The sequence below is a fragment of the Orcinus orca genome, chromosome 18, assembly GCF_937001465.1.
Source record: "Orcinus orca chromosome 18, mOrcOrc1.1, whole genome shotgun sequence".
NCBI classification, from domain to species: Eukaryota; Metazoa; Chordata; class Mammalia; order Artiodactyla; family Delphinidae; genus Orcinus; species Orcinus orca.
Window position 1 is genome coordinate 78,270,496 of NC_064576.1, and position 26,734 is coordinate 78,297,229.

At 40.7% G+C, this 26,734-nt stretch overlaps 2 protein-coding genes across 9 annotated transcripts in view; one reads left to right on the plus strand and one right to left on the minus strand.

The window, feature by feature from the left end:
* The window catches only part of CENPJ (centromere protein J), a 57,881-nt gene extending 35,171 nt beyond the window's left edge, over window positions 1–22,710 (plus strand). For 2 of the 3 annotated variants that reach the window (XM_012537420.3, XM_033409410.2), the window contains exons 10-18: window positions 408–573; window positions 6,207–6,449; window positions 9,708–9,792; window positions 16,297–16,358; window positions 16,620–16,739; window positions 18,587–18,727; window positions 18,807–18,891; window positions 18,976–19,096; window positions 20,595–22,710. In XM_012537420.3, the coding sequence (XP_012392874.1) occupies window positions 408–573; window positions 6,207–6,449; window positions 9,708–9,792; window positions 16,297–16,358; window positions 16,620–16,739; window positions 18,587–18,727; window positions 18,807–18,891; window positions 18,976–19,096; window positions 20,595–20,790 (1,219 nt within the window). In that variant the 3' untranslated portion in view covers window positions 20,791–22,710. The remainder of the gene's footprint in view (window positions 1–407; window positions 574–6,206; window positions 6,450–9,707; window positions 9,793–16,296; window positions 16,359–16,619; window positions 16,740–18,586; window positions 18,728–18,806; window positions 18,892–18,975; window positions 19,097–20,594) is intronic. The other variant, XM_049701245.1, reaches the window with a different exon arrangement.
* Window positions 22,705–26,734, minus strand: part of RNF17 (ring finger protein 17) — a 111,893-nt gene continuing 107,863 nt past the window's right edge. For all 6 annotated transcript variants that reach the window (XM_049701235.1, XM_049701234.1, XM_033409409.2 and 3 more), the window contains 3 exons: window positions 24,910–25,099; window positions 23,383–23,482; window positions 22,705–22,884 (listed from right to left, as the gene is read on the minus strand). In XM_049701235.1, coding sequence (XP_049557192.1) covers window positions 23,384–23,482; window positions 24,910–25,099 — 289 coding nt within the window. In that variant the 3' untranslated portion in view covers window positions 22,705–22,884; window position 23,383. The remainder of the gene's footprint in view (window positions 22,885–23,382; window positions 23,483–24,909; window positions 25,100–26,734) is intronic.

Below are 26,734 nucleotides of genomic sequence, written 5' to 3' on the forward strand. Positions count from 1 at the left end.
TTTCAGGCTCCTAACCTCCATATTTCCTAACCTCATTCCTTGGTTTATTCTTCTTAACATTTCCAGTGTTCCATATATTTTACTTGTTAATCTTATTTACTGTCATCTGTCGCTCCCACTAGAATGTAAGAAGCGTTATAGGAGTAAGGATATTTATTTTTCTCACTGTGGTTTCTCCAGTACGTAGTGTAGTACTTGAATCATAGTAGGTATGCAGTGAACGCTTGTTGAGTAGTGCTTTACTGAGTTAATTGACTGTTACTTCACTACTGTGGGCTGAAGATGGATTCACCAAAACTAGCAGCTCCTCAATTCCAGGTTGTCACTGGTGTTCCATTTTGGTACCACACGTGGATTACTGTACTGAGGTGGTCTCCTTAGATTATAACGTGGTTTGGTTGTTTTAGGAAAGAAATTGCTGACTTTGAACAACAGAAAGCAAAAGAATTGGCTCGAATAGAGGAGTTTAAAAAGGAGGAAATGAGGAAATTACAAAAGGAACGCAAAGTTTTTGAAAAGTATTCTACAGTTGCAAGAACTTTTCCGGATAAAAAAGAACGTGAAGAAATACAAGTATGTCAGTTCCTTACATTATACTCATATCAGTTAGTAAAGATGACAGTCTGGTAAGAATCTTAGAATTATTTGATGTGTCAAAGGGAAATTGGGTATCAGTTTATTAATCATCCATTGGCTCAGCAAATAATCTGAGACATCAGGAACATCTTTTGTAGTCTTGACTTTCTTTTTTTTTCAATTTTTTTTGGCCATGCCATGTGGCATGTAGGATCTTAGTTCCCCGACCAGGGATTGGACCCGTGCCCCCTGCATTGGAAGCACGGAGTCTTAACCACTGGACCGCCAGGGAAGTCCCGTAGTCTCGACTTTTAAAGAGTAAAATACATCAGTTCTTTTCTTACTGAAGGCTTCCCCAGAAAATGCTCCGATAATGACATGGATGTATTAACAAGCCAGGAGTTGGAGATTCACCAGTGGAATGTGTTAATTTGTTTGACCCACCACACATTGTTCTGTTCATTTATAATAATTTAAGTCTTGTATACTAACTAGGTGTTTAACTCTAAAACTTGTAAACTGATAAGCCAAATCATCAGTCCTATTCATTTCAAAGTTAGAAATGGACATGATCAGAGGAAAGTAGTAGTTAAAAAGAACTAATGCATTTCTAGCTAAAACTATAAACCTTCTAGGAAAAAATGTAGGTGAATATATTTGCGACAGTGGCATCTGCAGAGGTTTCCAAGAGAAGACACAAAGAACTAAGTATAAAAGAAAAAGTGGATATATTGAATTTCATCAAAAGTAAAACTTCAATTTACCAAAATAAAAATTTTAAATGGCTTTCTATTATTTATAGCATAAAATACAAACTCATCTTCCACTTTCATATTTTACATACTAGTTTTTTTGAGTCCCGGCCTTTGCTTCCTTCCTTTCATATATAGTGCACCATCCTTGATTAGTCTTAGTACACACCTGTAGCTTCAGTTACCACATGCAGTGTCTATTAGGGTCTTTAATTCTATTTATTTCTGTAGGTGGAAACGTGCCATTATGTTTTTGTTCATGCTTGGTTTATTATATCTAATATGTTAGACTTTAACAATCTATTAAAGTTTTTATTTCAAAAGGTAATATATTCCTATTCAAAAGGTACAAAAAGATGTGCTGTGAAACCTCTCCGTCTCACCCTTGCCCTGGCACCTGATTTACGTCTCTTTTGAGGTATCCGGTGTTACCAATCTTTTGTATCTTTTCAGAGAAATTCTAAGCAAATACATATGTATATTCCCAATTAAAAAAAACCAAAAAGCAAATTAATGGTAGTATACTAAAATCATTTTACGTCTTAACGTAAAGAGCGTTCTCCTTTACCATTGAAAATAGATGCGTTATAACAGCTGCATTGTATGGAAGTGCCGTAATCTACCTAACCAAGCATTTACATTATTTCTGCTTTTTCTGTATATAAGAAGTGCTCTCCTGAACAACCCTGTACATACCTCCCCTCTCGCAGTCATTCTGCATAGTCATTTAACATGTGGTTATTGAGTACAGCCTGTATAGCAGGCATGCACTAGGAATGAGGTAGTGAACAAAATAAATTCATCCTTACCTGTTTGTAGCTTATGTACACAAGCATATCTGTGGGATAAAGTCCTGCAAATGAAATTTCTAGGCTAAAGGGTATGTACTTAGTAGATATTGCCAGATTATCCCTCCATAAATATCACGACAATTTTTTTTTTTCTTTTTGGCTGCATTGGGTCTTCGTTGCTGCACGCGGGCTTTCTCTAGTTGTGGCGAGTGGGGGCTACTCTTCGTTGTGGTGCGCAGGCTTCTCATTGTGGTGGCTTCTCTTGCTGCAGAGCACGGGCTCTAGGCGCGTGGGCTTCAGTAGTTGCAGCACGTGGGCTCAGTAGTTGTGGCTCACGGGCTTAGTTGCTCCATGGCATGTGGGATCTTCCCGGACCAGGGCTCGACCTGTGTCCCCGGCATTGGCAGACGGATTCTTAACCACTGCGCCACCTGGGAAGTCCCTGTCATGCCAATTTAAAATTCTACTAGCAATTTTAAGAGTGTTTTTTGCTCTTTGCCTGAAAGGTAAAAGATTAAAATTCGTGTTAAATTTAATTGAATTTCTTTTCTCTTTCCCTCTCTCCCACTCTCCCTAACCCTCTCCATTGGGTCTTAGTTGTGACATGCAGCATCTTTTGTTGTGGCTCACAGCATCTACATTGTGGTGCGCGGGCTTCTCTCTAGTTGTGGCGTGTGGGCTCTAGAGTGTGTGGTTTTAGCTGCCCCACAACATGTGGGATCTTAGTTCCCTGACCAGGGATAGAACCCACATCCCCTGCATTGGAAGGCATATTCTTTTTTTTTTTTTTAATTTTAAAAATTAAAAAAAAATTATTTATTTATTTTTGGCTGCTTTGGGTCTTCTTTGCTGCATGTGGGCTTTCTCTAGTTGTGGCGAGCGGGGGCTACTCTTCATTGCGGTGCGCAGGCTTCTCATTGCGGTGCGCAGGCTTCTCATTGCGGTGGCTTCTCTTGTTGCAGAGCATGGGCTCTAGGCATGTGGGTTTCAGTAGTTATGACATGTGGGCTCAGTAGTTGAGGTGCACAGGTTTAGTTGCTCTGCGGCATGTGAGATCTCCCCGGACCAAGGCTTGAACCTGTGTCCCCTGCATTGCCAGGCAGATTCTTAACCACTGTAACACCAGGGAAGCCCTGGAAGGCAGATTCTTTTTTTTAATTTTAATATTTGAATTTTATTTATTTTTTTATACCACAGGTTCTTATTAGTCATCAGTGTTATACACATCAGTGTATACATGTCAATCCCAATCGCCCAATTCAGCAAACCACCATCCCCACCCCACCCCGTGGCTTCCCCCCCTTGGTGTCCATACATTTGTTCTCTACATCTGTGTCTCACCTTCTGCCCTGCAAACCGGTTGATCTGTACATTTTTCCAGGTTCCACATACATGCGTTAATATACAATATTTGTTTTTCTCTTTCTGACTTATTTTACTCTGTATGACAGTCTCTAGATCCATCCACGTCTCAACAAATGACTCAGTTTCGTTCCTTTTTATGGCTGAGTAATATTCCATTGTATATATGTACCACAAATTCTTTATCCATTCGTCTGTTGATGGGCATTTAGGTTGCTTCCATGACCTGGCTATTGTAAATAGTGCTGCAGTGAACATTGGGGTGCATGTGTCTTTTTGAATTGTGGTTTTCTCTGGGTATATGCCTGGTAGTGGGATTGCTGGATCATATGGTAATTCTATTTTTAGTTTTTTAAGGAACCTCCATACTGTTCTCCATAGTGGCTGTATCAGTTTACATTCCCACCAGCAGTGCAAGAGGGTTCCCTTTTCTCCACACCCTCTCCAGCATTTGTTTGTAGATTTTCTGATGATGCCCATTCTAACTGGTGAGAGGTGATACCTCATTGAAGTTTTGATTTGCATTTCTCTAATAATTAGTGATGTTGAGCAGCTTTTCATGTGCCTCTTGGCCATCTGTATGTCCTCTTTAGAGAAATGTCTATTTAGGTCTTCTGCCCATTTTTGGATTGGGTTGTTTGTTTCTTTAATATTGAGCTTCATGAGCTGTTTATGTATTTTGGAGATTAATCCTTTGATTAATCCATTGATTCGTCTGCAAATATTTTCTCCCATTCTGAGGGTTGTCTTTTCGTCTTGTCTATGGTTTCCTTTGCTGTGCAAAAGCTTTGAAGTTTCATTAGGTCCCATTTGTTTTACTTTTGTTTTTATTTCCGTTACTCTAGGAGGTGGATCAAAAAAGATCTTGCTGTGATTTATGTCAAAGAGTGTTCTTCCTATGTTTTCCTCTAAGAGTTTTATAGTGTCTGGCCTTACATTTAGGAATTTAATCCATTTTGAGTTTATTTTTGTGTATGGTGTTAGGGAGTGTTCTAATTTCATTCTTTTACATGTAGTTGTCCAGTTTGCCCAGCACCACTTATCGAAGAGGCTGTCTTTTCTCCATTGTATATCCTTGCCTTCTTTGTCATAGATTAGTTGACCATAGGTGTGTGGGTTTATCTCTGGGCTTTCTATCTTGTTGCATTGATCTATGTTTCTGTTTTTGTGCCAGTACCATATTGTCTTGATTACTGTAGCTTTGTAGTATAGTCTGAAGTCAGGGAGTCTGATTCCTCCAGCTCTGTTTCTCCCCCTCAAGACTGCTTTGGCTATTCGGGGTCTTTTGTGTCTCCATACAAATTTTAAGATGTTTTGTTCTAGTTCCGTAAGAAATGCCATTGGTAATTTGATAGGGATTGCGTTGAATCTGTAGATTGCTTAGGGTAGTATAGTCATTTTCACAGTATTGATTCTTCCAATCCAAGAACATGGTATATCTCTTCATCTGTTGGTATCATCTTTAATTTCTTTCATCAGTGTCTTATAGTTTTCTGCATACAGGTCTTTTGTCTCCCTAGGTAGGTTTATTCCTAGGTATTTTATTCTTTTTGTTGCAGTGGTAAATGGGAGTGTTTCCTTAATTTCTCTTTCAGATTTTTCATCATTAGTGTATAGGAATTGAAGACATTTCTGTGCATTAATTTTGTATCCTGCAACTTTGCCCAATTCATTGATTAGCTCTAGTAGTTTTCTGGTGGCATCTTCAGGATTCTCTATGTATAGTATCATGTCATCTAAAAACAGTGACAGTTTTACTTCTTCTTTTCCAATTTGTATTCCTTTTATTTCTTTTTCTTCTCTGATTGCTGAGGCTAGGACTTCCAAAACTATGTTGAATAATAGCCGTGAGAGTGGACATCCTTGTCTTGTTCCTGATCTTAGAGGAAATGCTTTCAGTTTTTCACCATTGAGAATGATGTTTGGTGTTGGTTTGTCCTATATTGCCTTTATTATGTTCAGGTAGGTTCCCTCTGTGCCAGCTTTCTGGAGAGTTTTTATCATAAATCGGTGTTGAATTTTGTCAAAAGCTTTTTCTGCATCTATTGAGATGATCATATGGTTTTTATTCTTCAGTTTGTTAGTATGGTGTATCACATTGATTGATTTGCGTATATTGAAGAATCCTTGCATCCCTGGGGTAAATCCCACTTGATCATGGTGTATGATCCTTTTAATGTGTTGTTGGATTCTGTTTTCTAGTATTTTGTTGAGGATTTTTGCATCTATATTCATCAGTGATACAGGTCTGTAATTTTCTTTTTTTGTGGTATCTTTGTCTGGTTTTGGTATCAGCGTGATGGTGGCCTCATAGAATGAGTCTGGGAGTGTTCCTTCCTCTGCAAGTTTTTGGAAGAGTTTGAGAAGGATGGGTGTTAGTTCCTTCAGTTAGTCATGGATTCCTGTTTCTGTTTTCTTCACCAGATAACCTCATCCATCTCTCTCTGTTTCACTTGCTGTCTTAGCTTAGACCTTTATCGCCGTGCGCAGTGTAACGCGCTGGCTGCCAAGTGGTGTCTGCCTCCTCTGTCTCCTCAGTTCTGGATGGCATGAGGTGAGACTCTAGCCTGAACCCCACTCCTTTTCCTGCGAAACCCAGTGTCATTGACATTCCTTTTTCTGCTGTCTGTGATAGGCTGGCAATTCTGTTTTGTTGATGTGTCTTGTCTCTTCTCTTGCATTGTTTCAGTTCTAGTAATGCTTTTCCCCCCTCCCCCCCCGAGAGGCTTTGAAGCAGCAGGTAGCAGATTTACAGGAAGATTTGAAAAGAAAGGAAGGAAAATGGTCCAGTACACATGGCCGTCTTAGAAGCCAGATAGAAATGTTGGTCAAAGAGAACACAGACCTCCGGGAGGAAATGAAAGTGATGGAAAGATTCCGACTAGATGCCTGGAAGAAAGCCGAAGCCACCGAGAGCAGCTCCAGGATGGGTCAGTGCGCGACGGCCTCGAGAAGAGACGGGTCCAGGGTAGGTTTTGTCACGTTGGGGAGATGCTAAATATTTGAGCAGTCAGATTCTTAGAAACGGAGTAGCAGGGTGGGTGCCAGGGCTGGGGGGAGGGGAGAATGAGAAGCCGTTGTTTAGTGAGGGCAGTTTTGCAAGGTGAAGAGTTCTGGAGGTGATGGTGGTGATGGCTGCGCAGTGGTGTGAATGTACTTAACGCCAGTAACGTGTACATCTTAACGTGGTTAAGATGGTGATTTTGTGTTCTGTGTATTTTACCACAATTAAATACTTCTTTTGTGCATCGCTATACAGATAGTTTTCAAATTCATTTTTATAATTCTTATAAAGGAATTATAACACAGTAGGCGGGTAATCTCAGTTAAAACTGGGTAAAATTTTTGCAGAGATTTTTTTTTTTTGCATATGATCCTTTTAAATCAAGTATTTGGTTTTTTATTCGTCTGTATTCACAACTGTGATGTGCCGGTCATGGCTTTGAGGCACTGGAGACCAAGCAATGAATAAAACAGACAAACTTCCTTGTTCTCTTGGAGCTCGGATTCCAGCCGTGGGAGAAAGCTGAGTGAAGCATATGGTGTGGGATGTAGTGGCGAGAACTCGGGAGGGAAAGCAAGGAGGGGGATCACCGCTGGGCGGAGTGTGTTGCGGTTTATACAGGATGGCTGGGGAGGCCCTCCTGAGAAAGCGACGTTGGAATAGTGGCCCGAAGAGGGCGCAGCGAGCCGGGCTGAGACGTGGGCCAGGAGCCCCGAGGCTGGGAGGACCAGGGTCCGTGAGGGGCAGAGCAGCGGGTGGGACCAGAGACGGGCTCGAGGGTGGTGGTGCCGCTTTCGTTAGGCCTTAGTAACTACCTGTGAGCGTCGCCTTTTCCCTCTGAGTCAGACGGGGAGCCCTGGCAGGGCTTGGATGGAAGGGGTGGCCTCTGCCTCTGTGTTGGTGAGCCCACCCTCCCTGCTGTAGACATGCGAGTGGCCTGAAGTGGGCGTCTGGGCGCCATCAGGACACCAGTTGGGGGGTTGCTGCAAGTGGATGGGGTTTATTGATGAACTGGGGATGGGGTGTGACAGCAGGAGAGGGGCGGGAACGGCTTCCAAGTTGAGTGTGGTTTTTTGGCCCTTTACCGTGAGTCCCCGCAAGAAGAGAGCACGCTTTTCCTGCGGGTGTGGGTGTTGGTTAGGAGCTCAGGTTAGATCAGGTGAGCTCGAAATGCCTCCTAGACATCAGGTGGACATCAGGCGGGGCTGTGCGTGTCCAGAGAAGCTCAGGTTGGAGCGAGAAGTTTGGGGCCCTCGGAACGTGTGGGAGAGATCGCTCGGCTGAAGGCGTGGACGGGGAAGGGTCCTGGGTCCTGGCCAGGTTGTGAGAAGATGGCGGGGAGGAGAATGAACCCGAGTCTGAAGTAAAGGAGGCCAGTGTGGTGTCCTGAGGGCCAAGTAAAGCAGCAGAGAGGCCCGTGCCCCAGAGGCCGCTGCTGAGTAAGCGGGGGACTGCAGATGGGTCCTCGGATATGCCGGGTAAAAGCCTGACCGGCTAAGAGAGCGAGCGGTTTCAGGCAGAGTATAAAGCGCTGTGGAGAAGTTTTGCAGTAACAGTAAGGAAATGGGGCAGTAGCTGTAGGGGAAGTAGTTTTTGTTTTTTTTTTTTAAGATGGGAAAATAAACACGTGCTTATGTATTGGTAGGATTGATTCAGTAGGAAGATACGGATGCAGGAGAGAGTGGGCGGGTTGCCGAAGCTGCGAGCACAAAGGAGAGGAGACCGGGTTTGGGGGAGTGGAGGCGCCCGCCCGGCCGGGAGCTCGACGTCCGTGTCTGGTGACGGGGCCTCAGCCGTGGACCTGGGGCTGGACGTGTGGGGTCCGTTGGTGGGACATTCCCCCCTAACCCTCTGGCTTCCCTCGGGGAATGGAGGCTCGGACATCTGCTGAGACTGAGGATGGAGGCCACTCTGGGAGGCTGGAGGGGCGGATCGGGGTCCACGAGAGTGTAGAGCAAAGGGCGAAGTGTGGTCTGACTCCTGGGCTGCGCTAGGGGCCCATGTAGGTTAGCGATTATATGTTTCAAGTGGGAATTGTTTGCGTTATTTTTCCTTATTCAGCTCTTTGGGTGTAGGGTGGTGGAGAGTAATATTGATATTTTAGCAGAGGTGTGGTCATCCAGGTCAATCATACAGAGTGAGAGGGGCTGGAAGTTGACAGTATGTAAATACAACAGGAGTGCCTGCAGTGCACCATGAATTCAGGCTGCTCAAGGAGGGCATAGGTTTTGGGGGACACAGAAAACATGTGGATCAGTGAATTGTGGGACCGTGTGGGCTGTAAGCATTGTTGGAGTGAGGGTCTCAGAGGGATGAGCTGGAAGGACAGGACACGGTAGTTAGAAGATGGAATTCTGCCCCCCATTTTATTATGAAAGCTGCCCCGAATAGAGCAAGTTGAAAGAATAGTTTGATGAACACCTGAGTACCCACCTAGATCCAGCCATTGTCCACATTTTGCCATACTGCTGTATAGGTATTTTGCTGAACCATTTGAAGGTAATTGCAGAAATTGTGGCAACTCACCCCAAATACTTCGGCACTTTATTAAATGGCACTGGCTTTTTGGATAATTTTTATTTATGTCCCACATTCTGGATTTGAATGCTTTGAAATTGATACTTTTGCAGTTCTTAATAATCGCAGATACTGATAATGACTAGTTCTAGACTTTGTCCATTGGAGCGCATGGCCACGGTGGGAGAGAACAGGTGTAGAGATGGCGGCTAAGGTATTGGGGTGGCTTCTTCTGGCACGCGGGGTCCACGGACATGAGACTTGCTGGGGCAGGGGTGGCTAGGGAGGAGAGAAGGAGGGTCTGGTTGGAGGTGGTGGTGGGGAGCAAGGAGGACATCTACCTTGACCTCTAAATCTGGGGGCTGCGGAAGGGGCAGTGGTGAGCAGTCTTCTGCTGTCTGACCGTGAGTTCATGTCCTCTCCTCTGGCCGCTCTGGTAACAGTCACAAAAACCTGTTTTGTTTTACATGGTCTGTTATGCCTTCACTTGAGGATTGCATGTATTTCCAGAGGCGGCTCGTGCGTGTGTGTGTAGCTCATTCCTAGTAGCAGCTTGTTCGCTCTGGCCTGTAGCAGTAAACGAAAACAGCATAAATGAACAAACTTAAAACATTCCCATTGCAAGCTGAGTTCTGTTAGTTTCATTCCTTGTACTAACGTGTAAACTAATACTAATTTTATATTCAAAATTTTCTCATACTATAGAAGTCATCAGTTCGATTTCAAAAGAGTCAAGTTTCTTCAGGAACCCAGGTAGAAAAGTACAAAAAAACCTATTTGCCAACACAAGGTAAGACAGTTGCATGATCTTCTTTTAAAATATTTCAGGAATTTAAAGAGTGGAGAATTTACACCCAACTTAAGAAATAAAACATTGTAAATGTAATTGAAGCCCCTGTGTATCCTACTCCCAGTTAATGTGCACCCTGACAGCATTCCCTTTCTTACTTTTCATTCTTTTACTACATTGTGTCCGTAAATCAATATAGTGTTGTTTCATAGTTCATCCCTCTGCAGTTTGCTGCTTTCTCAGTATTTTAAGACGTAGCCTCATTAATACATATAAACTCTAGCTGTACAGATTCCATGTGTATTTGCCACAGTATATTTTCTTGTTGGCGGGCATTCAGGTTTTCCCCCAGTTTGTCACAGAATGAAAAGGGCCGCAGAACAAGTCTCGGTCATTTGAGTTTCTCTCTGACACATGTCAGGAGTAGGATATTGGGTCACATCAGGTTTGTGCCACTTTAGGAGGCTTTCCCTTCGCAAAGCGGTTACCAGTTTCTTTTTTTACTGTCAGCAGAACATGCTCTTTGTGCTTGCCAACACTTGATCTGCTCAGACTTTACAATTTTGGCTAGTCAGATGGGTGTGAAATGGTGGGTCAGCGTAATATGCATTTCCCAGGTTACTGATGAGGTAATGTGAGCATCTTTTCATATTTAGTGGACATTTGGGTCTCCTCTTTTGTGAATTGCCTGTTCATTTCTTTTGCCCATTTAAAACTCTGTGTGTGTGTTTGTGTATGTGTATGTTTTTCTGTATTGAAGTTAGTCATTCTGCATACTAATCCTTTGTCATTTGTAAGCACTGCCAATATCTTCTGCCAATCTGTATGTAGCTTTTTGGTTTGTGGGTTTTTTTTTTGTTTTTTTTTTTTGCGGTACACGGGCCTCTCACTGCTGTGGCCTCTCCCCTTGCGGAGCACAGGCTCAGTGGCCATGGCTCACGAGCCCAGCCGCTCTGCGGCATGTGGGATCCTCCTGGACCGGGGCACGAACCCGTGTCCCCTGCATCGGCAGGCGGACTCTCAACCACTGCGCTACCAGGGAAGCCTGGTTTGTGGGTTTTTTAAAAAAATAAAATTATTTATTTTTGGCTCTGTTGGGTCTTCGTTGCTGTGCGCGGGCTTTCTCTAGTTGCGGTGAGCGGAGGCTACTCTTTGTTGCGGTGCGTGGGCTTCTCATTTCAGTGGCTTCTCTTGTTGCGGAGCACGGGCTCTAGGCGCGCGGGCTTCAGTAGTTGTGGTGCATGGGCTTCAGTAGTTGTGGCACATGGGCTTAGTTGCTCCGCGGCATGTGGGATCTTCCCAGACCAGGGCTCGAACCTGTATCCCGTGCATTGGCAGGTGGATTCTTAATCACTGTGCCACCAGGGAAGTCCCTGGTTTGTGTTTTTTATATACATGTTTTTCCTTTTAATATTGAAGTTAATCAATTTTTTTAAAAAATGGTTTTTGCTTTTTGTGACAGATACCCTTCTCAATCGTCAGGTCACAAATATGCTATTTTCTCCCATGAACTTTTGTTTCCACAACTGGGTCTTTAAGATCTACCTGGCATTTTTAGAAATTATTTCTGTGAATTAAATTTATAAAAGTGGATATAACATATGCAGTTTGGCAGTTATAAAGGAAATACTTGGGTAACCACTGCCTAGATAAAGAAATAGATTAGCAGCATCCCAGAACTGACCCCTCCATGATTATATTACATTGCTTTTCCCTTTCATAGGTACAGCCCTAAAAAAATGTTTTACTTGTTTTTCAGCTTTCTGAATAGAGTTGTACTGTATGTATCGCATTGTCTTCTTTCACTACCTAGTTTTTTTTTTTTATGCATCTTTATTGCAGTATAATTGCTTCACAATGCTGTTAGTTTCTGTTGTACAACAAAGTGATTCAGCCATATGCATACACATGTCCCCATATCCCCTCCCTCTTGAGCCTCCCTCCCACCCTCCCTATCCCACCCCTCTAGGTCATCGCAAAGCACGGAGCTGATCTCCCTGTGCTATGCTGCTGCTTCCCAACAGCCAACTATTTTACATTCGGTAGTGTATATATGTCGATGCTACTCTCACTTCGCCCCAGCTTCACCCTCCCACCCCATGTCCTCAAGTCCATTCTCTATGTCTGCCTCTTTATTCCTGCCCTGCAACTAGGTTCATCGGTACCGTTTTTTTTTTTTTTTTAAGATTCCCTATCTATGCATTAGCATACAGTATTTGTTTTTCTCCTTCTGATTTAATTCACTCTGTATGACAGTCTCCAGGTCCATCCACCTCACTACAAATAACTCAATTATGTTTCTTTTTATGGCTGAGTAATATTCCATTGTATATATGTGCCACATCTTCTTTATCCATTCATCTGTCGATGGACACTTAGGTTGCTTCCATGTCCTAGCTATTGTAAATAGAGCTGCAGTGAACATTGTGGTACATGACTCTTTTGGAATTACGGTTTTCTCAGGGTATATGACCAGCAGTGGGATTGCTGGGTCGTATGGTAGTTCTATTTTTAGTTTTTTAAGGAACGTCCATATTGTTCTCCATAGTGGCTGTATCAATTTACATTCCCACCAACAGTGCAAGAGGGTTCCCTTTTCTCCACACCCTCTCCAGCATTTATTCTTTGTAGATTTTTTCATGGTGGCCATTCTGACTGGTGTGAGGTGATACCTCATGGTAGTTTTGATTTGCATTTCTCTAATGATTAATGATATTGAGCATTCTTTCATGTGTTTGTTGGCAATCTGTATATGTTCTTTGGAGAAATGTCTATTTAGGTCTTCTGCCCGTTTTTGGATTGGGTTGTTTGTTTTTTTTAATATTGAGCTGCATGAGCTGCTTGTAAATTTTGGAGATTAATCCTTTCTCAGTTGCTTCCTTTGCAAATATTTTCTCCCGTTCTGAGGGTTGTCTTTTTGTCTTGTTTATGGTTTCCTTTGCTGTGCAAAAGCATTTGAGTTTCATTAGGTCCCATTTGTATATTTTTATTTCCGTTTTTCTAGGAGGTGGGTCAAAAAGGATCTTGCTGTGATTTATGTCACAGAGTGTTCTGCCTATGTTTTCCTCTAAGAGTTTTATAGTGTCTGGCCTTACATTTAGGTCTTTAATCCATTTTGAGTTTATTTTTGTGTATGGTGTTAGGGAGTGTTCTAATTTCATTCCACTTACTGAAGAGGCTGTCTTTTCTCCATTGTATATTCTTGCCTCCTTTATCAAAGATAAGGTGACCATGTGTGTGTGGGTTTATCTCTGGGCTTTCTATCCTGTTCCATTGATGTGTATTTCTGTTTTTGTGCCAATACCCTAACTGTCTTGATTACTGTAGCTTTGTGGTATGGTCTGAAGTCTGGGAGCCTGATTCCTCCATTGCCGTTTTTCTTTCTCAAGATCACTTTGGCTATTCGGGGTCTTTTGTGTCCATACAAATTGTAAAATTTTTTGTTCTAATTCTGTGAAGAATGCCATTGGTAGTTTGATAAGGATTGCATTGAATCTGTAGATTGCTTTGGGTAGTATAGTCATTTTCACAATATTGATTCTTCCAATCCAAGAACATGGTATATTTCTCCATCTGTTTATGACATCTTTGATTTCTTTCATCAGTGTTTTATAGTTTTCTGAGTACAGGTCTTTTTCTCCTTAGGTAGGTTTATTCCTAGGTATTTTATTCTTTTTGTTGCGATGGTAAATGGGATTGTTTCCTTAATTTCTCTGATTTTTCATTGTTAGTGTATAGGAATGCAAGAGATTTCTGTGCATTAATTTTGTATCCTGCAACCTTACCAAATTCATTGATTAGTTGTAGTAGTTTTTTGGTGGCATCTTTAGGATTTTCTATGTATAGTATCATGTCATCTGCAAACAGTGACAGTTTTATATTCCTTTTATTTCTTTTTCTTCTCTGATTGCCGTGGCTAGGACTTCCAGAACTATGTTGAATAATAGTGGTGAGAGTGGACATCCTTGTCTTGTTCCTGATCTTAGTGGAAATGCTTTCAGTGTTTCACCTTTGAGTATGATGTTGGCTGTGGGTTTGTCATATATGGCCTTTATTATGTTGAGGTAGGTTCCCTCTATGCTCATTTTCTGGAGCATTTTTATCATAAATGGGTGTTGAATTTTGTCAAACGCTTTTTCTGCATCTATTGAGATGATCATATGGTTTTTATTCCTTAATTTGTGTATATGGTGTATCACATTGATTGATTTGCATATACTGAAGAGTCCTTGCATCCCTGGGATAAATCCCACTTGATCATGGTGTATGATCCTTTTAATGTGTTGTTGCATTCTATTTGCCAGTTTTTGTTCAGGATTTTTGCGTCTATATTCATCAGTGATATTGGTCTGTAATTTCCTTTTTTTGTGATATCTTTTTCTAGTTTTGGTATCAGGGTGATGGTGGCTTTGCAGATCGAATTTGGGAGTGTTCTTCCCTCTGCAGTTTTTTGGAAGAGTTTGAGAAGGATGGGTGTTAGGTCTTCTGTAAATGTTTGATGGAATTCGCCTGTGAAGCCATCTGGTCCTGGGCTTTTGTTGGTTGGAAGATTTTAAATTACAGTTTCAATTTCATTGCTTGTGATAGGTCTGTTTATATTTTCTAATTCTTCCTGGTTCGGTCTTGGAAAATTGTATCTTTCCAAGAATTTGTCCATTTCTTCGTGGTTGTCCATTTTATTGGCATATAGCTGTTCGTGGTAGTCTCTTATAATCCTTTGTATTTCTGTGGTGTCAGTTGTGATTTCTCCTTTTTCATTTCTAATTTTATTGATTTGCATCCTCTCCCTTTTTGACTTCATGAGTCTGGCTAAGGGAGAGGAAAGAGGAATGATTTAGCCGCCATGATGCTGACTTCACCTTTACAAGTTCCCAGATTTCGTTCTTTAATGTAGTTGAATTTCACCTTTTTCCTTTATGGGTGGTGCTTCTTGCCTTAAGTCTTTACCTATCCTGAGGTCATAAACATATACTCCTAAAGTATCTAGCTGTTCCAGCATTAGTTATTAATTTTGACATGTCATTTTATAAGGTGCTCACAGTGGTGGACACCCATCCCCCTCTGTTCCTCCCAGTGAGAATGTGCTCAGAGGCTTGTTCATGACGTTCACAAACAGCTGAGAGAATTAAGCTTGATGAGCTCGAATACTGGTTCTGACTTGACTTTTTTTTGTTTTTTTTTTTTTGCGGTACGTGGGCCTCTCACTGTTGTGGCCGCTCCCGTTGAGGAGCACAGGCTCCGGACGCGCAGGCTCAGCCGCCATGGTTCACGGGCCCAGCCGCTCCGCGGCATGTGGGATCTTCCCGCAACGGGGCACGAAACCGTGTCCCCTGCATCGGCAGGCGGACTCTCAAGCACTGCACCACCAGGGAAGCCCCTGACTTGATTTTTATTAGTTGACAACCTTGGCAAGTTATTTAGCCTCTCAGCTTTGATTTCCTCACCTATAAAATGAGGCTATTAGTCTTTTCTACGAGGCTGGTTGTAAGATTTAGAGATGATGTAACACGGAGCTCAGACTGCACTGTGGTTCTTTGTGCCTGTGAGGTGGAGGAAGGTGTTCATTTAGCCAAATCTGTGTGCACTCCTTGATCCCTTTTTTCTTGTATCCTAACCCCCCACTCCCATCAGTCCCTAAACTAATCCTGATGTTGGTATTTTCTGAATTAAGTAGGTTGAACCATATGACATTGCTAGCACTCGGCTGTTTGGGACCCACGGGTCAGTGATTTGACACAGTACAAACACTGCCGTCTCCACAGTCGCCCACCAGCGTCCTGACTGGACTCTGCCTCTGTTCTTCTTCTCTAGTCTATTCTCCCTGGAGCATCCAACATCCATTTTAGTGTTTAACACTTAAGTCAGATCCTGGCACTTGAGCTTGAAACCCTTCAAATTTGGGAGTGTTTATAATACCCATTGGCATATAAGAAGAAAATATTAGAACTTCAGTGTATTTTTAATATCACTTTGTTGTTGGTGGTGTCTGTGTGTATGCACATACATGCTTATTTTATAATGTATGAACGTGTACAGTACATGATTTGTGTGTTGGTCATGATCTAAAAAGTTTAGACCACAGCCATTAGGTCTAGATTATAATTAAATACCCAGTTATTTTTTTTCAAGCCAAATTCTATGTGTATTCCTGGATGCTTCTATTATCTGTACCCCATTCCTACCCTCTAACTAAAGTCCTGGTGATTGTCTCCAAAATACCTTTGGGTCCATCTGTTAGGTTAGTTGAGCACCTTTCTCCAGATTGTACACTTTCAAAAAACAGATACTTTGCGTTTCTTGGTCATCAGACTTAAGTATTTGAATTTATACAGTGAAGAACTCCTAGGAATTAATAACGAAAAGTACTAAGACTTCCTTAAATAATGGGTAAAGGATGGCAGTTCACAAAAGAGTGAACTAAGGAGATGTTTGACCATAGTATTGAGTAAACTTAAAACTTTCAATTAAATAATAAAACTAACTCTGGTAATTATATTCTAACAGGCAATCCATCTCGAAGATCCAAGTCTGTGTCTCGTGATTTAGGCAATTCGGATAAAGGACAAGTAAATCTCTTTATGTTTTTATATATTAAACATATTATTCAGGCTTAAAGTTGACTGGTTAACTGGCTTAAGTTTCTAAACCATTTATAAAGGAAGCTTTTTACTTAACATTGTAAATGTTTTCTATACAACACCAAATACTAGTCATACTAGAATCCTGTAATAGTGGAATCTGGCTTTTGGACTAAGTGTAAGTTTTAGCTGCTTGAGATTTTTATTACATGTAATGTAGGACAGACGGAGAGCCTCTTGTCCTTACAGACAGCCTTACCCAGGGAGCCACCTGAACCAGTGAACTCTCTAGATCCTGAATGTAAAGACGATGATGAAAAAGAAGAAAAAGAAGAAATTCAGGGAGAAATCAGCCATCCTGATGGAAAGGTTAAACTTTTTTCTTTAAACCAATGAATACTATAAAAAATGAACATGGGTTAAAATAGAGTTGAGGGGCTTCCCTGGTGGCGCAGTGGTTGAGAGTCCGCCTGCCGATGCAGGGGACACGGGTTCGTGCCCCGGTACGGGAGGATCCCACATGCCGCGGAGCGGCTGGGCCCGTGAGCCATGGCCGCTGAGGCTGCACGTCCGGAGCCTGTGCTCTGCAACGGGAGAGGCCACAACAGTGAGAGGCCTGCGTACCACAAAAAAAAAAAAAAGTTTAAAAAAAAAAAAAAGAGTTGAAACAGATTCTGAAATAATTGATCTTCAAGACTTGATGGGGCTGAGGACCTTGGCACATGACTCGGTTTGAACCTTGGGACCCTATGAAAATACTAAATGGACAGCATGCATTTAGCTGCCATTTCTAATTTAGAGATGATGCAACAAAAGGAGGAATAAAATCCAGTTGCTTAAACTCTTGTTCTTTCTCCAGACATAGCTAAGAAGCCTTGGTAATCCTTGGTACTTTTCAAAACCTCAGTTCTCAGCCCTACCCTTCCTGCAGGCTTCCTTAAATATTTCCTGGATCAGCTGCTCTCCACCCCCAGCCTGACAATTTTATTCCTGTGCTTAGGAAAGGTTTTGAGTGGGAAAACGGCCTGGCTGGGTGTTCCAGCTAAAAAGTGAAAATGACAAGAGGAGGAACATAAACAGGGTTACTGAGGAGGTGATGAGGGAATTTTTCCTCGGGTTTATAGAACATGTACTTTTCCAAGTACTCTAATCTGATCCACTTTAATAGAAATCAGAAGGCCAAAGTTCACTGCAAATCTTGAGGAATGAGTGAAGGACAAGACCAACAGTCAGAAGTAAGTTGTTAGGCTCTTCCTGTACAAACTCTACTTCAGGATAACAAATTGTTGACGAGGGAAGGTTTTCTTTTTTAGAAGAAGAATCGCAGCTAATGAATGGAAGAGGAATGAGAAAATTAGAGAATCCCCAGTTTACAATTTCTGATGACACGAGGGTCTAGGTAGTCATCAGTGGCTCCTAAAACCTTAGACGAAAGGCTGACGGATCTCGTGATGCCACCCACTCAGTGCTGAGGTCAGGAGGCAGCGCATACCTACTGGATTTCTGGACGTGCTGCCATACAAGGCCCACTGCTGCACCTAAAAAGTACTCTTGTCAGAGTAATTCAGCTGGAATTTAATCAAGCCTCGAGAGCTAACTACTGGGTTTTTTAAGGAAAAAGTGATATGGGAACATGTTTAATGACACTATAATGGAAAAGCAATCAGCCAAATCCAGAGTGTGGGAAATGTTACATATTCAGTGACCCAGTTCCTTCAACAGTTGTCATTAAAAAAGGGGGAAAGGAAGGGACCATTAGAAATTGAGGGGAGAGACACATCAAGTGTGTGTGGATCTTGTTTTGATCCTGATTCAAGTAAACTGTAAAAGGCCTTCTTTGTGTGCATTTATGGAAAATATGGTTATGGTATGATGAAGGAATTAATTACAGCTTATTAGGGATGATAACGGTTTGGTTATGTTAAAAATACTTCCATTAGAGATACCTGTTGAAATGTTTACAGGAGAAGTGATGTCTGCAGTTTGCTTGAAAAAAAAGTTTGTTTTGGGGGAACAGGTGACCTAAGAACAGTGATGTGTAGATAGGTGAAGCTGATTATTATGAACTTATTAACTTTTCTCTCCCTCTGAGAAATGTTTTAATTTTTATTATGAAAAATGTCAAAGTAGGCAATTAAAAGTATTAGGGATATTTTTGTCATGTGGTCTCAGGAAGTTTTACATATTGATAGTCCTGGTTTTTCTTTTTTTTGTAGATAGAAAAAGTTTATAAGAATGGGTGCCGTGTTATATTGTTTCCAAATGGAACCCGAAAAGAAGCGAGTGCAGATGGAAAGACGGTCACTGTCACTTTCTTCAACGGTGATGTCAAGCAGGTCATGCCGGATGGGAGAGTGGTAGGTTTCCAAGGGCGTGTTTTGTCCGTAGCGTAAACACCTCTGAAGAGGAGGCAGTGCTGACTCTGTGTCTTTGCAGATCTACTACTACGCAGCCACACACACCACCCACACCACGTACCCAGAAGGACTGGAAGTCTTACATTTCTCAAGCGGACAGATAGGTGAAAACCTGCTGTGCCCTCTCAGTTATTACATTCTTCCTTTCTTTAAAAATAAAATATTTATGGTAACCCCTTTTTCTACAGAAAAACATTTCCCAGATGGAAGAAAAGAAATCACGTTTCCTGATCAGACTGTCAAAAACTTGTTTGCTGATGGACAAGAAGAAAGCATTTTCCCAGATGGTACAATCGTCAGAGGGCAACGGTACGTTACCTGTTTTGTTTCTAGATTTTCTAGTTTTCAACTTTTATTACCAGTTGAATTTTAAAAATCTTAAAACATTTGTGTAAGTCATTCAACATTTCACTGAGTTCAGAATTTGAGAGCAGGTGAGACATGTTTTCAGCATTCTGGAGTTTAGGATGAGGTTGAGATAAATGCATTGTAATGTCTAGGATAATCTTTAGCCTACAGACCTCTAAAGGGTGTCTGAACAGCACTTCACGAAAGGCAAATGGCAAGTATTTGTTTAGAAATCAATCTGGTGAAATTTGAAAACAGTGAGTGAGACACAAGGAAGGAAAGCTGCCCTGTCAATTTTTAACAATAACCAGACTCTGTATTTTGATTATCTGGGTCTCCCTGTCCCAGCGTAAGCACTTTACTCTCTGGCCACCCTAAGCCAATTCCTTAAAATCAACAATTATCTTTCTTTCTCCTTCTGAGTGTTAAATGTCTTGAAGTTAGAGTCAACTTCTTCAATCCACAGTGAAGAGCATCTTATAAGCACCATTTTAATTGAAACCTTGGTGGAGTTTTGTCAAATCGAGAGTCCTGTTTTTAGTTTCACCCTCCTCTCCTGGAGTGTAACAAGTTTAAGTACCCATTAACTTGAATTCTATGATATAAACTTGGCAATAATGTAGGAACTTTTCATGGTCATGATTGTGTTTTTCCCTTAATGTGGTCTGAAACTTTATCTGGTGCTCAACTAAAGATTTTCCTCAAACTTTATTTCTTCTGTGTACAGTACACTTTGATTTTAGAAACTTTTCAAAAAAATTGACTCGATTGAAATTTTCTGTAGTAGAAAGAAAATAATATGAAAAGGTCCCCATATCCGTCTGTCCATCTTCAAGTATTAACTCATGGCAAGTCTTTTTTCATCTACACTAAAGCACATCCCGTGTATTAATTCATTCAGGATTATCATGTTTTAATTGAGATATAACTGACATAACATTAGTTTCAGGTGTTCAACAAAGATTTGATATTGGTATATATTGCAAGATGATCACAGAATTCTAGTTAACTTCCATCATTACACATACTTACACATTTTTCTTGTGATGAAGACTTTTATTCTCTTAGCAGCTTTCAAATATGCAATTCATTCAGGATTACTTTGCTGTTTTTCACTTACAGCAGTGGTTCTCGAATCAGCTGGAGGGGACTGTTCAAGAGCAGGTTGCTGGGCCCCAGCCAAATAATTTGCGTTTCTAATGAGCCCTTGGGTGATGCTGACACCCTAGGGCCACACTTGATAGGGCACTGGCTAACACTTGTATGTGGCACAGAGCCATTGTGTTCATATAAAATTTGAGAAATAACCAAAACAGAAAAAACCATTCTGTGCTGAGGAGTCCCAATTATACCTATATAAGGACCAGGGATGTTCTAGGAGAAGGAATAACTGCCAGAGTTCTCCTGCTGTATATACTCCATATTTTTAAAGAAATTAAATTCTACTTTAAATTTACAGAGATGGCAACAAAATCATAGAGTTTAATAATGGTCAACGAGAACTACACACGGCCCAGTTCAAGAGACGGGAGTATCCAGATGGCACCGTTAAAACTGTGTATGCAAACGGTCTTCAAGAAACCAAATATTCATCTGGTCGCGTAAGAGTTAAAGACAAGGATGGTAATGTTCTAATGGACACAAAGTTGTCATGATCCTTGTGTGTGGCTAATCATGAAATAACATTAACTTGATTTTCTTCTTTAAAAAATGTACATTTTCTTGTGGATTCTGTGGTTTAATTTATATGTACTGTGTGTATATATAAATGGAAAAGATTGTTTGGAATTTTTTCATAATGTTTGAAATGCACAGGGACAGCTTTCATTTTTAGTTCACCTACCTTGTCTTTCTACGGTTCTAACCAGTATAGACTTTTAACAAGTGGATGCTTTCATTGGTTGGAGATGGTTATGAGAGCCAAGAAGTACAAGAAGCACAGTATCACAGATTTTCCCACCACCTGCCAGGCCTATGAAGGGCTTGCTTAGAAAGTTTACTGAAGGAGTAAGAGGATTTCTCCAGTCAAAATATTACTGTGCTCAATTAGTACTAAAAGTAAAGCATTATCTACCACAGAGGTCACAGAATTGGAAGTTAAAACAGTGACTGAGTACAAATAAACAGTAAAACAAACAGGCAGAAGAGTTCATTCTATGAGTGTAGATAAATCTCATGGGAGGAAAAAGCAGTTGTCATGAGGGTGACAGCTGAGAAAGGCGGGGCGTGAAAACTAACCAGCCAGTGTTAACTGATTGACAGACCACAGGTGCCTTGACCTTATTACCTGTAAGGCGGGGCTGACAGAAGCAAGATGTCCTTGAAGGGGTGGGGGGCAAGTCACCTACAAGTAGATTTACATAGTAAGTTTGGTCTAGTCACTTAGTGCAGTCTGACAGTAGTGCTGGCAGTAACTCAGTATTTTTAAAAAAGCCACATGTATTAATTCCACGTGATTTAAAACTGAATAACAAAAAACTTTTCAAAGAAAATAAATAATTATATATATTACCTCAGGAATAGAGAAAGATTTTTAAATTTTATTTTTTTAATTATTATTATTTTTGGCTGTGCCGCACCTCTTGGGGGATCTCAGTTCCCAGACCAGGGACTGAACCCAGGCCACAGCAGTGAAAGTGCCTAACCCTAACCCCTAGACCCAGGGAGCTCCTGAGAGAAAGATTTTTAAATGAGACACAGCACAAACCTTAAAAGGTTGATGAGTCAAAAGTTTGTTTGTCCAAAGATAACACAAAAGAGAGTAAAGTCACAGCCTAGGAAAAGAAACACGTATCTGACAAAGGATTAGTAACCAGAATATATAAAGAATCCCTATTAGTTAAAATAGGTAATTACAAACAAAGGATATTAATAAGCAATAAACTAAAACCAGTAAATGCATATTTCAACAATGAGGTACCTTTTTACGTTCGTGTCATAAACTGGCAAACAATGGTCTGGCCACACCACATGCTGGCAAGGAACTTGGACTACTGATGGTAGACTTAGCTGGTAAAATCCCTTTTTTGGAAAGCAGTTGCCTCATGACCTAGTACTAAATTCCACTAAAGTATATTTACTAGAAAACCCCTCACAGGTGCATAAGGGGTTGCACAGTAGAGTATCTGTAATTGAGAAAAAACTGGTAACGACCTAAATATCTTAACAGGATAAATTATATGCACAGATGGATGTAACAGTGAAAGTGAATAAAATAGAGCTATGCATACCAATATGCATTATATAGTGGAAATAAAGTAGGGGAAAAAGGTAATTGTGTGATACTGCACACACTTAAAAATATACAGAGCTCTTGTTTATGGATGTGTGCATATATAATAAAATTATAAAGCACTATATAAGAATGATAAACACCAAATTCACAGTATTCACCTCCTCTGTAAGAAACAGAATGAATGGGGAAGGGTAGAACAGGGGCCTACAACCATGCTGATGATGTCTTATTTCTTCAGCTGAATGTACATTAGTTATAAAATGAACTAAATATGTTTTTTCTAACGTGCCTGAAATATTTCATTTAAAAATTACAGTAAAATAAAATAAGTAAATACTTGAAAGCAAATATTTATTAACTTTTTTTGAACAATTCCTAACAGTTCAGCATGTAAAGAACAGAAAAAAAAAGCCCAGCACTATTGCAGAACAAGTCAAGAAAAATAAGCCTGAAACGGTCTACATATAACAGAAAACTTTCTTCTGGGCTGCTATAGATGCTCTGTACTGTAAACCTGAAAAACAAAAGGTGTGTTATTTTAAACCTTTGCTTAAGGTTCAAATACAGTTACTGAATCACGTTACATTTATGTGAATGGATAAAGAGTGAGCTGTTTACCGAAGGACTTTAATAACCTTGTTATCAGGGCACTGACTGTCCAGTAGTGCTGCACGTGTAGCATAGAGTTCTGTGCTTAAATTATTTATAGTGCCTGCTTTCTGCTGCTCTCCTCCTTGCCCCCATAACCATCTGGCACCATGAATGGTCAGGACAGCCGTCCCAAGCGTCTTTATAGCTATGGAACCTCTCTGTTGCTGGTACTCAATAGGTAAGAAGGGCCTATGAAGGAGAGATCTACAAGAGAGACTCTGGTCGAGCTTTGTTGTCATTCCTTTGACAAGTCAAGGAAAGGCCAAAGGTGCTTTTCAGGGCAATTTAGTATGAATCTCTGCTACATCAGTCACTTGCCGTATGCTGACTGTAAGGGTGAACAAGAAGTCGTGGTACTTACATCACTCATCTTGGTCTGCAAGCCCCATTTCTACTAATGACATATGAACTGGATACCGTTCATCTTCATATAATGTCACTATTTGTTCTGGTACCTGAGCCTAAAATTAAAAAGATACATGTCAAGAAAACACCATCATGTCTTTGCTGCCTGTTCCTCCTACAACTGGCAGGAGGGACAAGGCATTCTCTAAGTTTATTTATAATTTATACGCTGTTACTTTCAAAAGGTATCTTGATGGTTTCTTGCTAAGTCTCATTCTTTCCATCTTTTACTTTAAAATGTAACTCTCCCCAAAGTTTTCCTAGATTGAGCCAGTGGGCTTTAATACTACCATCTCTGTTAAAATTCATTTACATTCTACACATAAAGCATACCTTTATGCATACAGTCAGCAAATTTTGAGTGTTACTCATAGAGGTGAATACACATGTATTTATAAGAACATCTGTTATTTTCACTGGCTTCTTGAGAGAAACCCTGCATAAGCTATTTACACCACTGCACACACGGGAACGTGGTATGTACAGAGGTTTTGAAAAAGCACTTTCTAGTAATAGCACTGCTCCATTAAGAGCTCATTCTTGTCACAGCCAGTATATCAGAAATCCCCCAGATCTCGGGTCCCCAAACCAGGGCGAGCTGGACTGAAACAGCAGTGGTGAGGACTAGGGTGAACCGAAGAGCATGCTCCCACCTAGAGGGACTGCTGTTGCCCCGCTGGTGCTAGCTGTCATTCCAGAAGATTTTGTAGTACTTAGAAATAAGACTTTTTGTATAATTTTCCAATTTTATAACAGCTGTGCACTAAATCAAACATGGTTACAAGCCAGATATGGCCTTTGAGCCACCCCTTTGTGACTAAGCCTCAAGTAGAAAGCATATTTATACCAAGCATGATCTGAATTTTCTTTTCTGGACCTTCTACTGCATTAAACAATTCAAAGTCAGTACAGTTATGATATGAGCACCATTTGAACCTTTCTCTGACTCTGACCAGAATCCCCTTTCTGGTCTTTTCTACTTTTAGGATGCAGCTCAAATGTCACTTTCTCCCGGTCGTACTTAACTGAATAAGCACTCGAGTGCCTCCTAAGCAGGGGCTCAAACACCCTACCCTGATCTCTCTAGACAGAATTCATCGCTCCTGCTTCTCTCCTCACACCCACACCCCAAAGATACCTATACCTTTTTTATAGCATTTATTTCATTCTACCTTGTATTAGTAGTTTACATGTTTTCCTCATTATCAGTTCTTTGATTATAGGATACTAATCTTGATCATTTTTCATCTTAGTCATTACATCACTGATATTTTATATCATTGCAGGGCTAATCAAAAGGTTGTAAAATATAAACTAAGACATTTGAACAAGCCTTAAGATTAATCCTATAGTATTTACAACATCAAATGCTTTAAAGCGTTTTTGCATCTAGAGCTGCAGAGATAAAAAGCACTTTAGAAAGTTAACAGGGATCCTTGAAATAGCTTTGAAAGTATTTTGGCTAATTAAGACACATATTTACCATGGAAGAAGCATAAAGTTGTTTTCCTTGAAGACAGTCTATCATAGCCCACAATGCTTCCATGCTCCACTTGGGACAGTACGGTATTCTTGCCTTTCCTACATCTCTTAAGGGAGGTTTAAACCCTGCCAAGAGAACCTTTATGGCTCGGGCTGGATACTGCATAAGATGAAGAGGAATTTGACGAAGTCTGTCACAAAAGAAATCCTTAAATTAAAATGTTAGGAATGTCACAATTAGAGGAAAAGTTAATGGTGTTGGATTTGGCAGTGATTCTTGGATATGACACCAAAAGCACAGGCAACAGAAGAAAAAATTTTGATAGTATCAAAATTTAAAACTGTGCAAAGGGCACAATCAACAAAGTGAAAAGGCAACGTACAGAATGAGAGAAAATACACATTAAAAAAGACATTTCTCCAAGGAAGAGATATAAATGGCCAACAAGCAAATGAAAAGGTGCTCAACATCACTAATCATCAGGGAAATGCAAATCAAAGCCACAATGTGATTTCACCTCATACCCATTAGGATGGCTACTATTAAACAAACAAACAAAAACGGAAGATAAGTGTTGGTGAGGATACAGAGAAAAACTGGAACCCTTGGACATTTGGTGGGAATGTAAAATGCTACTGTGGGGAAGTTTGGTGGTTCCTCCAAATACTAAGAATAAGCATATTATCCAGCAACTCCACTTCTGAGTATATTTAAAGCAGGGTCATGAAGAGATTTTTGTACACCCATGTTCATAGCATCATTCACAATAGCCAAGTATCCACTGATGGGTGCATGGATAAATAAAATGTGTTATATACATATGATGGAATATTATTCAGCCTTAAAAAAGAAGAAAATTCTAACATATGCTATGACATAGTTGAACCTTGACATCATGCTAAGTGAAATAAGCCAGTTACAAAAAGACGTATGAGATACCTACAATCAAAATTCATAGAGATGGGAAAGCGGAACAGTGGTTGACGGGCTGGATGAAGAGGGAATGAGGGATCGTTTAATAGGCAAAGGGTTAGTTTCAGTTTTCCAAAATGAAGAGTTCTGGAGATTGGTTGCACTAACAATGTAAAGAAAGTTAACACTACTTAACTATACTTCTAAAAATGGTTAAGAAGTTAGATTTTATGATATGTGTATTTTACCACTATTAAAAAAGTATCACAGGGCTTCCCTGGTGGCGCAGTGGTTGAGAGTCCGCCTGCTGATGCGGGGGACGTGGGTTCGTGCCCCGGTCCGGGAGGATCCCACGTACTGCGGAGCCTGCGCGTCTGGGGCCTGTGCTCCACAGCAGGAGGGGCCGCAGCAGTGAGAGGCCCGCGTACCGCAAAAAAAAAAAAAAAAAAAAGTATCACAAACAACAATAAAAAAAGTTGGAAAATAACAGTGTCCGCAAGGATGTGGACAAAATGGAACTCCTGTGCGTTGCTGGTGGAAATATAAATAGTATAGCTACTATGGAAAAGTCTGGCATTTCCTGAAAAAGTTAAACAGAATTATCATATGGTCCCGCAATTCCATTTTGAGGTATATAATACCCCAAACAGCTGAAAGCAGGAACTCAAAACGGCTCTTTGTATGTCAGTGTTCATAGCATTATTCACAGACCAAGTGTCCATCAACAGATGAACAGATAAACAAAATGTGGTATATACGTAAAAACGAAATATTATTTAGTCATAAAAGTAATGAAATTCTGACACATGCTTCAATTGGATGAACTCTGAAAACATCATTCTAAGTAAAATAAATCAGACATAAAAGGACAAATACTTATGATTACACTTGATGAAGAACCTAAAATAAGCAA